Source organism: Mus caroli, unplaced genomic scaffold, assembly GCF_978045245.1.
Source record: "Mus caroli unplaced genomic scaffold, Mus_caroli_1 scaffold_3, whole genome shotgun sequence".
Lineage (NCBI taxonomy): Eukaryota > Metazoa > Chordata > Mammalia > Rodentia > Muridae > Mus > Mus caroli.
This window is the reverse complement of record NW_028227258.1, coordinates 139,490,193-139,505,848: the sequence shown is the minus strand read 5'-3', so window position 1 is coordinate 139,505,848 and position 15,656 is coordinate 139,490,193. Positions and strand designations below refer to the sequence as shown.

Genomic DNA, 15,656 nt, shown 5'->3' with positions numbered 1-15,656 from the left:
TCGGTTAGCAAGAACTTTATTGAGGATTTTTGCATCAATATTCATAAGGGATATTGGTCTGAAGTTTTCTATCTTTGTTGGGTCTTTTTTGTGGTTTAGGTATCAGAGTAATTGTGGCTTCATAGAATGAGTTGGGTAGAGTACCTTCTGTTTCTATTTTGTGGAATAGTTTGTGAAGAACTGGGATTAGATCTTCTTTGAAGGTCTGATAGAACTCTGCACTAAACCCATCTGGTCCTGGGCTTTTTTTAGTTGGGAGACTATTAATGACTGCTTCTATTTCTTTGGGGGATATAGGGCTGTTTAGATCATTAACCTGATCTTGATTCAACTTTGGTACCTGGTATCTGTCTAGGAACTTCTCCATTTCATCCAGGTTCTCCAGTTTTGTTGAGTATAGCCTTTGGTAGAAGGATCTGATGGTGTTTTGGATGTCTTCAGGATCTGTTGTTATGTCTCCTTTTTCATTTCTGATTTTGTTAATTAGAATACTTTCCCTGTGCCCTCTAGTTAGTCTGGCTAAGGGTTTATCTATCTTGTTGATTTTCTCAAAGAACCAGCTCCTTGATTGGTTGATTCTTTGAATAGTTCTTCTTGTTTCCACTTGATTGATTTCGCCCCTGAGTTTGATTATTTCCTGCCGTCTACTCCTCTTGGGTGAATTTGCTTCCTTTTGTTCTAGTGCTTTTAGGTGTGTTTTCAAGCTGCTAATGTGTGCTCTTTCTAGTTTCTTTTTGGAGGCACTCAGAGCTATGAGTTTTCCTCTTAGAAATGCTTTCATTGCGTCCCATAAGTTTGGGTATGTTGTGGCTTCATTTTCATTGAACTCTAAAAAGTCCTTGATTTCTTTCTTTATTCCTTCCTTGACCAAGGTATCATTGAGAAGAGTGTTGTTCAGTTTCCACGTGAATGTTGGCTTTCTATTATTTATTTTGTTATTGATGATCAGCCTTAGTCCATGGTGATCTGATAGGATGCATGGGACAATTTCAATGTTTTTGTATCTGTTGAGTCCTGTTTTGTGCCCAATTACGTTGTCAATTTTGGAGAAGGTACCATGAGGTGCTGAGAAGAAGGTATATCCTTTTGTTTTAGGATAGAATGTTCTGTAGATATCTGCCAGATCCATTTGATCCATAACTTCTGTTAGTTTCACTGTGTCCCTGTTTAGTTTCTGTTTCCATGATCTGTCCATTGGTGAAAGTGGTGTGTTGAAGTCTCCCACTATTATTGTATGAGGTGCAATGTGTGCTTTGAGATTTACTAAAGTTTCTTTAATGAATGAGGCTGCCTTTGTATTTGGAGCATAGATATTCAGGATTGATAGTTCCTCTTGGAGGATTTTACCTTTGATGAGTATGAAGTGCCCCTCCCTGTCTTTTTTGATGACTTTGGGTTGGAAGTCAATCTTATCTGATATTAGAATGGCTACTCCAGCTTGTTTCTTCAGACCATTTGCTTGGAAAATTGTTTTCCAGCCTTTCATTCTGAGGTAGTGTCTATCTTTTTCTCTGAGATGAGTTTCTTGTAAGCAGCAAAATGTTGGGTCTTGTTTGTGTAGCCAGTTTGTTAGTCTATGTCTTTTTATCGGGGAGTTGAGTCCATTGATATTAAGAGATATTAAGGAAAAGTAATTGTTGTTTCCTGTTATTTTTGTTGTTAAAGTTGGCATTCTGTTCTTGTGGCTGTCTTCTTTTAGGTTTGTTGAGGGATTACCTTCTTGTTGTTTCTAGGGCGTGGTTCCTGTCCTTGTATTGGTTTTTTTCTGTTATTATCCTTTGAAGGGCTGGATTCCTGGAGAGATAATGTGTGAATTTGGTTTTGTCGTGGAATACTTTGGTTTCTCCATCTATGTTAATTGAGAGTTTGGCTGGGTATAGTAGCGTGGGCTGGAATTTGTGTTCTTTTAGTGTCTGTATAACATCTGTCCAGGATCTTCTGGCTTTCATAGTCTCTGGTGAAAAATCTGGTGTAATTCTGATAGGCTTGCCTTTATATGTTACTTGGCCTTTTTCTCTTACTGCTTTTAGTATTCTATCTTTATTTAGAGCATTTGTTGTTCTGATTATAATGTGTCGGGAGGTATTTCTTTTCTGGTCCAGTCTATTTGGAGTTCTGTAGGCTTCTTGTATGTTCATGGGCATCTCTTTCTTTAGATTTGGGAAGTTTTCTTCTATAATTTTGTTGAAGTTGTTTGCTGGTCCTTTGAGTTGAAAATCTTCATTCTCATCCACTCCTATTATCCGTAGGTTTGGTCTTCTCATTGTGTCCTGTATTTCTTGGATGTTTTGAGTTAGGATCTTTTTGCATTTTCCATTTTCCTTGATTGTTGTGCCGATGTTCTCTATGGAATCTTCTGCACCTGAGATTCTCTCTTCCTTCTCTTGTATTCTGTTGCTGATGCTCGCATCTATGGTTCCAGATTTCTTTCCTAGGGTTTCTATCTCCAGTGTTGCCTCATTTTGGGTTTTCTTTATTGTGTCTACTTCCCTTTTTAGGTCTAGTATGGTTTTGTTCATTTCCATCATCTGATTGGATGTGTTTTCCTGTTTCTCTTTAAGGACTTCTACCAGTTTGGTTCTGTTTTCCTGTTTTTCTATAAGGACTTGTAACTCTTTAGCCATGTTCTCCTGTAGTTCTTTAAAGTCCTTCTTGATGTCCTCTACCATCATCATGAGATATGCTTTTAAATCCAGGTCTAGTTTTTCAGGTGTGTTGGGGTGCCCTGGACTGGGCGAAGTGGGAGTGCTGGGTCCTGATGATGGTGAGTGGTCTTGGTTTCTGTTAGTAAGATTCTTACCTTTACCTCTCGCCATCTGGTAATCTCTGGAGTTGTTATAGTTGTCTCTGTTCAGAGGTTGTTCTTCTGGTGATTCTGAGTATCCTCTGTCAGCAGACCTGGGAGACAGGCTCTCTCCTCTGATTTTCAGTGGTTAGAGCACTCCCTGCTGACAAGCTTTCCTCTTAAAGGGAAGGTGTACAGATATCGCATTTGGACCTCCTCCTGGCCGAAGAAGAAGGAGGAAAACAGGACCTTTCCCAGATGCTGTGTTGCTTTGGCAGGTCACAGAAGTTGTAGGCTTCTGTGGTGCACACTCTCAGCTCTGCAGACTAAGTTCCTAAGTTCAGTGGAGTCCTGGATCCAAGATGTGCTCCCTGCTCCTGAGGCAGAGGGCTCCTGTGCAGGGCAGAACACTGTCTTCCAGCTAGGAGGGTGCCGGATGTCTGTGGCCCCAAAAGGGTGCTGCCTCAGCGGCTCTGTGGCTCCCGCCTGTCCCAGAAGCTGTCTGCCTCTGTGGTCCTCAGTCTTATCTGTACAGACTAAGTTCGGCGGAGTCCCGGAGCCAAGATGGCGCTCCCTGCAGGGCAGGTCACTGTCCTCCGGCTGGGAGGGTGCCGGATGTCTGTGGCCCCAAAAGGGTGCTGCCTCAGCGGCTCTGTGGCTCCCGCCTGTCCCAGAAGCTGTCTGCCTCTGTGGTCCTCACTCTGACCTGTACAGACTAAGTTCGGCGGAGTCCCGGAGCCAAGATGGCGCTCCCTGCAGGGCAGGTCACTGTCCTCCAGCTGGGAGGGTGCTGGATGTCTGCGGCCCCAAAAGGGTGCTGCCTCAGCGGCTCTGTGGCTCCCGCCTGTCCCAGAAGCTGTCTGCCTCTGTGGTCCTCACTCTGACCTGTACAGACTAAGTTCGGCGGAGTCCCGGAGCCAAGATGGCGCTCCCTGCAGGGCAGGTCACTGTCCTCCGGCTGGGAGGGTGCCGGATGTCCGCGGCACCAAAAGGGTGCTGCCTCAGCGGCTCTGTGGCTCCCGCCTGTCCCAGAAGCTGTCTGCCTCTGTGGTCCTCACTCTGACCTGTACAGACTCCTTCTTTTAGTTTTATTAAAGGGTTTCTTTCTTGCTTTTTCTAGGGTGTAGTTTCCATCTTTGTGTTGGTGTTCTCCCTTTATTATCCTTTGAAGTGCTGGATTTGTGGAAATATATTGTGTGAATTTGGTTTTGTCACGGAATAAATACTTTGGTTTCTCCATCTATGGTAATTGAGAATTTTGCTGGGTATAGTAGCCTGGTCTGGCATTTGTGTTTAAAAACAATGAAGGAAACCCAAAGGGAGATAGAAACCCTAGGAAAGAAATTAGGAACCATAGATGTGAGCATCAGCAACAGAATACTGAACGTGGACACAACAATCAAAGAAAATGCAAAATGCAAAAAGATCCTAACTCAAAACATCCAGGAAATACAGGAAACAATGAGAAGACCAAAGCTATGGTTAATAGGAGTAGATGAGACTGAATATTTTCAAGTTAAAGGGCCAGAAAATATCTTCAACAAAATTATAGAAGAAAACTTCCCATACCTAAAGAAAGAGATGCCCATGAACATACAAGAAGCCTACAGAACTCCCAATAGTCTGGACCAGAAAAGAAATTCCTCCCAACACATAATAATTAGAACAACAAATGCACTAAATAAAGACAGAATATTTTCTTTTTCTTCTTTCTTTCTTTCTTTCTTTCTTTCTTTCTTTCTTTCTTTCTTTCTTTCTTTCTTTCTTTCTTTCTTTCTTTCTTCCTTCCTTCCTTCCTTCCTTCCTTCCTTCCTTCCTTCCTTCCTTCCTTTCTTTCTTTCTTTCTTTCTTTCTTTCTTTCTTTCTTTCTTTCTTCCTTTCTTCCTTCCTTCCTTTCTTCCTTTCTTTCTTTCTTTCTTTCTTTCTTTCTTTCTTTCTTTCTTTCTTTCTTTCTTCCTTTCTTTCTGAGACATGGTTTCTCTAAGTAGCCCTGCTGTCCTGGAACTCACTTTGTAGACCAGGGTGACCTTGAACTCAGACATTCGCCTGCCTCTGCCTCCCAAGCCCTGGGATTAAAGGCAGGCACCACCACGCCCAGCAAGACAGACAGAATATTAAAAGCAGTAAGGGAAAAAGGTCAAGTAACATATGAAGGCAGACCTATTAGAATTACACCCGACTTCTCACCAGAGACTATGAAAGCCAAAAGATTCTGGCCAGATGTTATACAGACAATAAGAGAACACAAATACCAGCCCAGGCTTCTATAACCAGCAAAACTCTCAATTACCATAGATGGAGAAACCAACATATTCCCTGACAAAACCAAATTCACACACTTTCTTCCAATGAGTCCAGCCCTTCAAAGGATAATAAAGGGAAAACACAAATACAAGGATGGAAACTACACCCTAGAAAAGGCAAGAAAATAATCTTTCAACAAACCTAAAAGAAGACAGCCATAAGAACAGAATCCCAACTCTAATAAAAAAAAAAACCAAAAACAAACAAACAAACAAACAAACAAAAAAACAGGAAGCAACAAATACTTTCCCCCTAATATCTCTTATTATCAATGGACTCAATTTTTGAATAAAAAGACAGACTAACAGACTGGCTACAAAAACAGGACCCAACATTTTGCTGTTTACAGGAAACCCACCTCAGAGACAAAGACAGACACTACCTCAGTGTGAAAGGCTATAATACAAATTTCCAAGCAAACAGTCTGAAGAACCAAGGTGGAATAGCCATTCTTATTTTTTTTTTAATATTTTTTATTAGGTATTTTCCTCAATTACATTTCCAATGATATCCCAAAAGTCCCCTGTTCCCCCCCCCCCGCCCACCTCCCTACCCACCCACTCCCAATTTTTGGCCCTGGCATTCCCCTGTACTGGGGCATATAAAGTTTGCATGTCCAATGGGCCTCTCTTTCCAGTGATGGTCGATTAGAGCATCTTTTGATACATATGCAGCTAGAGTCAAGAGCTCCAGGGTACTGGTTAGTTCATAATGTTGTTGCACCTATAGGGTTCCAGATCCCTTTAGCTCCTTGGATACTTTCTCTATTTCCTCCATTGGGGGCTCTATGATCCATCCAATAGCTGACTGTGAGTATCCACTTATGTGTTTGCTAGGCCCGGCATAGTCTCACAAAGGACAGCTATATCAGCATCCTTTCAGCAAACACTTGCTAGTATGTACAATGGCGTCATCGTTTGGAGGCTGATTATGGGATGGATCCCTGGATATAGCATTCTCTAGATGGTCCATCCTTTTTTGTTGTTTCTTTTTTTTTTTAGTATATATTTTTATTACGGACTTTCCTCAATTACATTTCCAATGCTATGCCAAAAGTCCCCCATACCCTCCCCCCCAACTCCCCTACTCACCCATTCCCACTTTTTGGCCCTGGCGTTCCCCTGTACTGGGGCATATAAAGATTGCATGTCCAATGGGCCTCTCTTTCCAGTGATGTCCGACTAGGCCATCTTTTGATACCTATACAGCTAAAGTTTTCTTTATTGTGTCTACTTCCCTTTTTAGGTCTTGGATGATTTTATTCAATTCCATCACCTGTTTGGTCGTGTTTTCCTGTAATTCTTTAAGGGATTTTTGTGTTTCCTCTTTAAGGTCTTCTACCTGTTTAGCTGTGTTCTCCTGTATTTCTTTAAGTGAGTTATTAAAGTCCTTCTTGATGTCCTCTACCATCATCATGAGATATGCCTTTAAATCCGGGTCTATATTTTCGCATGTGTTGGTGTACCCAGGACTAGGTGGGGTGGGAGTGCTGCTTTCTGATGGTGGTGAGTGGTCTTGGTTTCTGTTAGTAAGATTCTTACGTTTGCCTTTTTCCATCTGGTAATCTCTGGAGGTAGTTGTTATAGTTGTCTCTGGTTAGAGCTTGTTCCTCAGGTGATTATGTTAGCCTCTATCAGCAGACCTGGGAGACTAGCTCTCTCCTTAGTTTCAGTGGTCAGAGTATTCTCTGCAGGCAAGCTCTCCTCTTGCAGGGAAGGTGCCCAGATATCTGGTGTTCGAACCTGCCTCCTGGCAGATGTTGTGTTCCACTCAACAGAGGCCTTAAGATCCCGTGGAGGGTCCTGTGGGGACCATTCTGTTGTCCTCAGAATCCGGGCCCAAGGTATTCCTGTGATGGCGGGGACCAGAAGGGACTTGTCATCCTGATAAGGCCGGGTTTTCTGCTTCCCTAATTAATGTAGTGTTAGGTTCTGAGCAATTGGATTGGAGCAGACACTATGTTCCACTCACCAGAGGTCTTAAGATCCCATGGAGGGTCTTGTGCGGTCCTTTCGGGTGTCCAAAGACTCCGCACCTAAGGAACCCTGCTGCTGGCATGGACCGGAAGGGACTTGCGACCCTGATCAGGCCAGTGGAATAGCCATTCTAATATCAAATACAATTGACTTTCAAGCCAAAATTATTAAAAAAGACAAGGAGGGGCACTTCTTACTCATCAATGTTAAAATCTTCCAAGAGGAACTCTCAATTCTGAATATCTATGCTCCAAATGCAAGGGCAGCTACATTCATTAAAGCAACTTTAGTAAAGCTCAAAGCACACATTGCATGTCACACAACAATAGTGGGAGACTTCAACACCCCACTCTCATCAATGGACAGATCCTGGAACCAGAAACTAAAGAGAGACACAGTGAAACTAACAGAAGTTATGAAAGAAATGGATTTAACAGATATCTACAGAACATTTTATCCTAAAACAAAAGGATAAACCTTATTTTCAGCACTTCATGGTACCTCCTCCAAAATTGACCAAATAATTGGTCCCAAAACAGGCCTCAACAGATAAAAAAATATTAAAACTGTTCCATGCATCCTATCAGATCACCATGGACTAAGGCTGATCTTCAATAACAACATAAATAATACAAAGCAACATTCATATGGACACTGAACAGCACTCTCCTCAATGATTCCTTTGTCAAGGAAGAAACAAAGAGAGAAATTAAAGACTTTTTAGAGTTTAATGAAAATGAAGCCACAACATACCCAAAGTTATGGGACACAATGAAAGAGAAAAACGCATAGATCTGAGTTCATCCAAAAATAAACTAGAGAGAGTATACACTAGCAGATTGACAGCCCACCTAAAAGCTCTAGAACAAAAGGAAGCAAATTCACACAAGAAGAGTAGACAGCAGGAAATTATCAGACTCAGGCTAAAAATCAACCAAGTGGAAACAAAAAGAACTATTCAAAGAATCAACCAAACCAGGGGCTGGTTCCTTGAGAAAATCAACAGGATCGATAAACCCTTAGCCAGACTCACTAGAGGGCACAGGGACAGCATCCTAATTAACAAAATCAGAAATGAAAAGGGAGACATAACAACAGATCCTGAGGTAATCCAAAACATCATCAGATCCTACTACAAAAGGCTATGCTCAACAAAACTGGAAAAGCTGGGTGAAATAGACAAATTTCTGGACAGATACCAGGTACCAAAGTTAAATCAGGATCAGATTAATGACCTAAACACCCATATATCCCCTAAACTAATAGAAGCAGTGATTAATAGTCACCTAACAAACAAACAAAAAAAAAGCCCAGGACCAATTGGGTTTAGTGCAGAGTTTTGTCAGACCTTCAAAGAAGACCTAATTCCAGTTTTTCACAAACAATTCCACAAAATAGAAATGTCAGGTACTCTATCCAATTCATTCTACGAAGCCACAATTACTCTGAGAGTTATGCCACGTAAACACCTAACAAAGATAGAGAACTTCAGACCAATTTCCCTTATGAGTATTGATGCAAAAATCTTCAATAAAATTCTCGATAATGGAATCCAAGAACACATCAAAACAATCATCCATCATGATCAAGTAGGCTTTATTCCAGAGATGCAGGGATGGTTTAATATACGGAAATCCAGCAACGTCATCCTCTATATAAACAAACTCAAAGACAAAAACCACATGATCATCTCGTTAGATGCTGAGAAAGCTCTTGACAAAATCTAACACCCATTCATGATAAAATTCTTGGAGAGATCAGGAATTCAAGGCCCATACCTAAACATGATAAAAGCAATCTACAGCAAACCAGTAGCCAACATCAAAGTAAATGGTGAGAAGCAGGAAGCAATCCCATTAAAATCAGGGACTAGACAAGGATGCCTGCTCACTTTCTCCCTACCTATTCAATATAGTACTCGAAGTCCTAGCCAGAGCAATTAGACAATAAAAGGAGATCAAGGGGATACAAATTGGAAAGGAAGTAGTCAAAATATCACTATTTGCAAATGATATGATAGTATATATAAGTGACCCTAAAAATTCCACCAGAGAACTCCTAAATCTAATAAACAGCTTTGTGAAGTAGCTGGATATACAATTAACTCAAACAAATCAGTGGCATTTCTCTACACAAAGGATAAACAGGCTGAGAAAAAATTAGGGAAACAACACCTTTCACAATAGTCACAAATAATATAATATACTTTTGTGTGACTCTAACTAAGGAAGTGAAAGATCTATATGATAAGAACTTCAAGTCTCTGAAGAAAGAAATCAAAGAAGATCTCAGAAGATGAAAGCTCTCCCATGCTCATGAATTGGCAGGATCAATATAGTAAAAATGGCTATCTTGCCAAAAGCAATCTACAGATTCAGTGCAATCCCCATCAAAATTCCAACTCAATTCTTCAAGGAATTAGAAAGGGCAATTTTTGGTGCTGGGGAGGTGAGGCAGTCGTAGTTTTGAGGGTACAGTGAGCATGTGCCCTGGCGATTAGGGCAGGGCGGGTGGAGGTCGAGGCGGGGGGGGGGGGGGAGGGGGGGCGGCTCAGTCTGGCTCTGGCTGGGCCAGAACCAAGGCGGCCCTGTGGGTAGCCTCGGTGGCTGACAGATTGCTTGGGCGTCCATGTGTTTTTGCTGAACTTGTAAAGGATGGTGGATTAACACGAACCTGTGGGCAGCCTTATATAGCTGAGAACATTGGATTTTCACCCTAGTACAGAAGCTCTGCTGCTCACATAGATATAGATGAATGAAGACCCCATTCGGGAAGACAACTGGCCAACGGTCCAGAGCTGATGCAGGCCATGCTGGAGTATCTGCAAACATGATGAAGAAGAGGACATCTCCCAAAAAATATCGGACCAGTGTGGGACCAAGCAAGCCTGTGTCCCAGTCCCTGCAGAACATCTTAGGTTGCAAGATCCAACATGGGTGGAGAGAGGGCAATGACCCTGTTACCCAATGGAAGGGGACTGTCCTGGATCAGGTGCCTAAAAATCCTTCCCTGTATCTTATAAAGTACGATAGATTTGACTGTCCTTATGGACTAGAACTTAATAAGGATGAAAGTGTTTCTGCACTGGAAGTCCTCCCTGATAGAGTTGCAAAATCTCGGATCAGGGATGCACACTTGCACATGATGATTGGCAAAGCAGTGGAGGGCATGTTTAAGACAGAGGACGGCTCTAAAGATGAGTGGAGGGGGATGGTCATGACACGGGCTCCTGTCATGAACACATGGTTTTACACCACCTATGAGAAAGACCCTGTCTTGTACATGTACCAGCTCCTCGATGACTACAAAGAAGGCGACCTCCGCATCATTCCTGATTCCAATGATTCACCTCTAGCAGAAAGGGAGCCAGGAGAAGTTTTGGACAGCCTGGTAGACAAGCAAGTGGAATATGTCAAAGAAGATGCCTCGAAAAGGACTGGCATGGTCATCCACCAAGTAGAAGCCAAGCCCTCTGTCTATTTCATCAAGCTTGATGACGACTTCCATATTCACATCTATGATTTGGTGAAAACATCCTAGATGTCATCACAAACTTTGCCAAATTTGTGGAACTATCAAATAATTTATAGACATAAAGACTTGATTGCTTTCCAGTTTAATGAAAGCTTAAATGTCCCTGCGAACAAACAATCTCCATCAGCAGAGCTGGTGTTGTTCTGAATAGTGCAGACTGATTCAAACACAAGGCATGTGTGAGGGGAGTCCCCCTCTTCAAAGCATCTGTGTGAGGGGGTCTTCCCTCTTACAAGAAGGCTGTCTGTTGGGGGTTACAAGCAAGGTGGTAAAAGTTAAGCTAGTATCATAGTCATTTAAACCTGGATAGATTGTAACCATTTTCCCTTCACTCTGACACTGTCTTATTCTGCTGCCACAATGCAATCATAGTTTGTTATTTTTGTTAATGCCTTTTTAGAGAGATTATGTATCTACATAGCTACCTGTCTAGATCTGCATCTGTGTGCCTATGTATATATTATACACACACAGAGGCACTCCCCACTGGTGATCCTTTTCTTGTGGATTGGGGTGTGGGTGATAATGTTTTCTCCAGTTCAACAGGAGTGTTTGATCCAAGTCACTCATATTAATAATATGCCTGCTCTTTGTTTAAAATTAAATTTGGGCACAGGAAGCACACAGAGATATTTAGGTTGTTTAAAAGTCAGAATTTCTGAGTACCATTTCAGTCTGGAGGCTTTTTAGCTGAGTCCAGGTATAAATTAGCCATAAACAGTCAATGACCTACAGTAGAATTTAGTAAACTGTTGAGAAATCTGGGTAAAAGGCTCCCTTCAATTCTAAGGTTTGTTTTTTTTTTTTTTTTTTGGTGTGGCTTTTGCTGTTATTATTTGTTTCTGTTGTTGTTTACTCTTTATTTGTAAGCACTTTTAAACCCAGAACCCAGGTCTAGGTTCACATAAAGATGTGGTTTTAGATGGCAAAAAAAAGAAAGAAAGAAAGAAAGAAAGAAAGAAAGAAAGAAAGAAAGAAAGAAAGAAAGAAAGAAAAAAGAAAGAAAGAAAGGAAGGAAGGAAGGAAGGAAGGAAGGAAGGAAGAAAAAAGAAAGAAAGAAAGAAAGAAAGAAAGAAAGAAAGAAAGAAAGAAGAAAGAACGGAAGGAAGGAAGGAAGGAAGAAAGAAAGAAAGAAAGAAAGAAAGAAAGAAAGAAAGAAAGAAAGAAGAAAGAACGGAAGGAAGGAAGGAAGGAAGAAAGAAAGAAAGAAAGAAAGAAAGAAAGAAAGAAAGAAAGAAAGAAAGAAAGAAAGAAAGGGCAATTTGCAAATTCATCTGGAATAATAAAAGCCTAGGATAGCAAAAACTATTCTCAACAATAAAAGAACCTCTGGTGGAATCACCATCCCTGACCTCAAGCTGTACTACAGAGCAATTGTGAAAAAAACTGCATGGTACTGGTATAACGACAGACAGGTATATCAATGGAATAGAATTGAAGACCCAGAAATGAACCCACACAATTATGGTCACTTGATCTTTGACAAGAAAGATAAAACCATCTAGTGGAAAAAAAGACAGCATTTTCAACAAATGGTGCTGGCACAACTGGCGGTTATCATGTAGAAGAATTTGAATTGATCCACTCCTATCTCCTTGTATTAAGGTCAAGTCTAAGTGGATCAAGGAACTCAACATAAAACCAGAAACACTGAAACTTATAGAGAAGAAAGTGGGGGAAAAGCCTTGAAGATATGGGCACAGGGGAAAATGTCCTGAATAGAACAGCAATGACTTGTGCTGTAAGATCAAGAATTGACAAATGGGACCTCATAGATTTGCAGAGCTTCTGTAAGGCAAAAGACACTGTCAATAAGACAAAAAGGCCATTAACAGATTGCGAAAGGATTTTTACCAATTCTAAATCTGATAGGGAGCTAATTTCCATATATATAAAGAACTCAAGAAGATGGACTCCTGACAATGAAATAACCCCTTTAAAAATGGGGTGCAGAGCTAAACAAATAATTCTCAACTGAGGAATATTGAATGCCTGAGAGGAACCTGAAAAACTGTTGAACATCCTTAATCATCAGGGAAATGCAAATCAAAACAACCCTAAGATTCCACCTCACATCAGTCAGAATAGCTAAGATCAAAAATTCAGGTGACAGCAGATGGCTGGCGAGGATGTGGAGAAAGAGGAACACTCCCTCATTGCTGGTGGGATTGCAAGCTTGTACAACCACTCTGGAAATCAGTCTGGTGGGTCCTCAGGACATTGGACATAGTAGCACCGGAGAATACAGCAATACCTCTCCTGGGCATATCCAGAAGATGTTCCAGCTGGTAATAAGAACACATGCTCCACTATGTTCATAGCAGCCTTATTTATCATAGCCAGAAGCTGGAAAGAGCCCAGATGTCCCTCAACAGAGGAATGGATACAGAAAATGTGGTACTTTTACACAATGGAGTACAGCTCAACTATTAAAAAGAATGAAATTATGAAATTCCTAGGCAAATGGATGGGCCTGGAGGGTATCATCCTGAGTGAAAGTGACCCAGTCACAAAAGAACTCACATCATATGAACTCATTGATAAGTGGATATTAACCCAGAAACTTAGAATACCCAAAATACAATTTGCAAAACACATTAAACTCAATGTGTGGTTACTTTGCTCCTTCTTAGAATTGAGAACAAAATAGCTATGGAAGGAGTTAGAGAGACAAAGTTTGGAGCTGAGACAAAAGGATGGACCGTCCAGAGACTGCCCCACCCCAGGATCAATCCAAACACAGACTCTATTGCATATGCCAGCAAGATTTTCCTGACAGGACCCTGATATAGCTGTCTCCTGTGAGGCTATACCAGTGCCTGGCAAATACAGAAGTGGATGTTCACAGTCAGCTATTGGATGGAACACAGGGCCCCCAATGGAGTAGCTAGAGAAAGTACCCAACGAGCTGAAGGGTTTTGCAACCTTTTAGGTGGAACAACAATATGAACTAACCACTACCCCCAGAGCTCACGTCTCTAGCTGCATATGTAGCAGAAGATGGCCTAGTCAGCCATCATTGGGAAGAGAGGCCCCTTGGTCTTGCAAACTTCATATGCCCCAGTACAGGGGAACGCCAGAGCCAAGAGTAGGAGTGAATGGTTAGGGGAGCCGTGTGGCGGGAGGGTATATGGGACTTTCAGGATAGCATTTGTAATGTAAATGAAGAAAATATCTCATAAAAAATTGAAAAAAAGTAAAAAAAAACCCAAAACAATGAATTTATGAAATTCTTAAGCAAATGTATAGGTCTGTAGGATATCATCCTGAGTGAGGTAACCTAATCACAAAAGAACACACATGATATGTAGTCACTTATAAGTGGATCTTAGCCCAGAAACTTAGAATATCTAAGATACAATTTGCAAAACACAGGAAACTCAAGAAGGAGGACCAAAGTGTGAATACTTTGTTCTTTCTTAGAATGGGGAACAAAATACCCATGGAAGGAGTTACAGAGACCAAGTTCAGAACAGAGCCTGAAGGAACGACCATCCAGAGACTGCCCTACTTGGGGATCCACCCCATAAACAACCACCAAACCCAGTCACTAGTCAGAAGCCAACAAGAGCTTGATGACAAGACCATATTTGCCTGGCAAATACAGAAGTGGATGCTCAGTCATTCATTGGATGGAGCACAAGGTCCCTAATTAAGGAGCCAGAGAAATATCCAGGGAGCTGAAGGGGTCTGAAGTCTCATAGGAGGAACATTAATATGAACTAACCAGTACCTCTGAGCTCCTTGGAACTATACCACCAATCAAAGAAAACACATGGTGGAACTTTTGGCTCTAGCTATATATGTAACAGAGGATGGCCTAGTCTGTCATCAATCTGAGGAGAGGCACTTGTTCTTGTGAAGGCTCTATTCCCCAAGTATAGGGGAATGCCAGGACCAGGGTTGGGAGTGGATGGGTTGGGGAACACAGGGAGGATGGAGGGGATAGGGGTTTTTCAGAGGGGTAACTAGGAAAGGGGATAACATTTGAAATGTAAATAAAGAAAATATCTAATAAAAAATTTTTAAAAATTATTGATTTCCAATTCCACAAGCAGGTATTTATTTTCTTGATGATTCATTTAAATAGTATATGGGGATTAATGGTCTAGGTATTCATGAATATATTAATATTTATTTTTCTTAGCCTAATAGTTGTGATTGGCTGTTGTCATTCTTTTATTATCATTAATTCATAAATCCTTAACCCATTTCAGATTCTATTCATGTTGAAGGATCATTTTAGCAATTGACTCATACTCATGCACTCTCTGATCTCGCTACCTTTATTGCAGAAGGAAATAAGCTGATGTATTAACCTGTTCTATCTTTTTTTCTCAAGAAGAAAAGTGGAACTGGATGTGCATCTGTCATTACAGATGGATCCACTAAACCAGTATGGATTCCTCTTTGGCTCCTCCAGCCCTAGATCATCAAAGTTGATGGCAGACATAGGTTAGAGGGAGAGAGAGAGAGAGAGAGAGAGAGAGAGAGAGAGAGAGAGAGAGAGAGAGAGAGAGAGAGAGAGAGAAGAAAATAGAAGGTAGAGACCACCCAGTTAAAGAGCAATAGGAGATACTGATCAGGTCATCAGAAGTCAAGTCTGCCCACCTGGGGCCAAGTTAAGACCCTGTGCAGTAAGGGAGAAGTTACTTTACTAGTGAGTTTGTGTTTATGACTGGACCTTGAGGTTGTAGTAGATTCACTCATTTCTCTGAAGAAGGTACAGTATTTAATTTTTTCTTGGGATTTTAAATAACTTTCTATTTGCATAGGACATCAGAACTTTTGTACTCTAATTAAAGGAGAATATGGGTTTATGTTCAATAAGACACTAGAAGTACTAAACATATAGGTCTCTTTGATTTTTCTAATTTATTTAGTAATGTACTGAATATAGTTTGGATCACTGTTCTTGGTGGCACAGTATTACACATATTGCATTCCAATATTATTTGTTGTGTTTATAAGGTGCTTGCTTATAATATACTCATGCATCATATGACAACTAGATTTATATTTGCATCATATGACAACTAGATTTATATTTAACCTCT

At 41.0% G+C, this 15,656-nt stretch overlaps 1 protein-coding gene across 3 annotated transcripts; it reads left to right on the top strand.

Annotated features, from left to right (window-relative positions):
- The first annotated feature begins 9,798 nt into the window (after positions 1-9,798).
- Positions 9,799-10,605, top strand: LOC110291565 (spindlin-1-like). Of its 3 annotated transcripts, none has more exons than XM_021158780.2 (2): positions 9,799-10,056; positions 10,357-10,605. In XM_021158780.2, exons 1-2 carry the CDS (start codon positions 9,820-9,822, stop codon positions 10,603-10,605), a joined length of 486 nt encoding a protein of 161 aa, XP_021014439.1. In that variant the 5' UTR covers positions 9,799-9,819. The 3 variants fall into 3 exon arrangements, with proteins under 3 accessions (XP_021014439.1, XP_085691483.1, XP_021014438.1); XM_085835357.1 differs by having other exon boundaries at positions 9,799-10,174; positions 10,406-10,605; XM_021158779.2 differs by having other exon boundaries at positions 9,799-10,605.
- The last annotated feature ends 5,051 nt before the right edge of the window (positions 10,606-15,656 follow it).

Excerpts from the sequence above, each read along its gene's own strand:
- LOC110291565 (XM_021158779.2), top strand. The coding sequence starts at position 9,820 with ATGAAGACCCCATTCGGGAAGACAACTGGCCAACGGTCCAGAGCTGAT.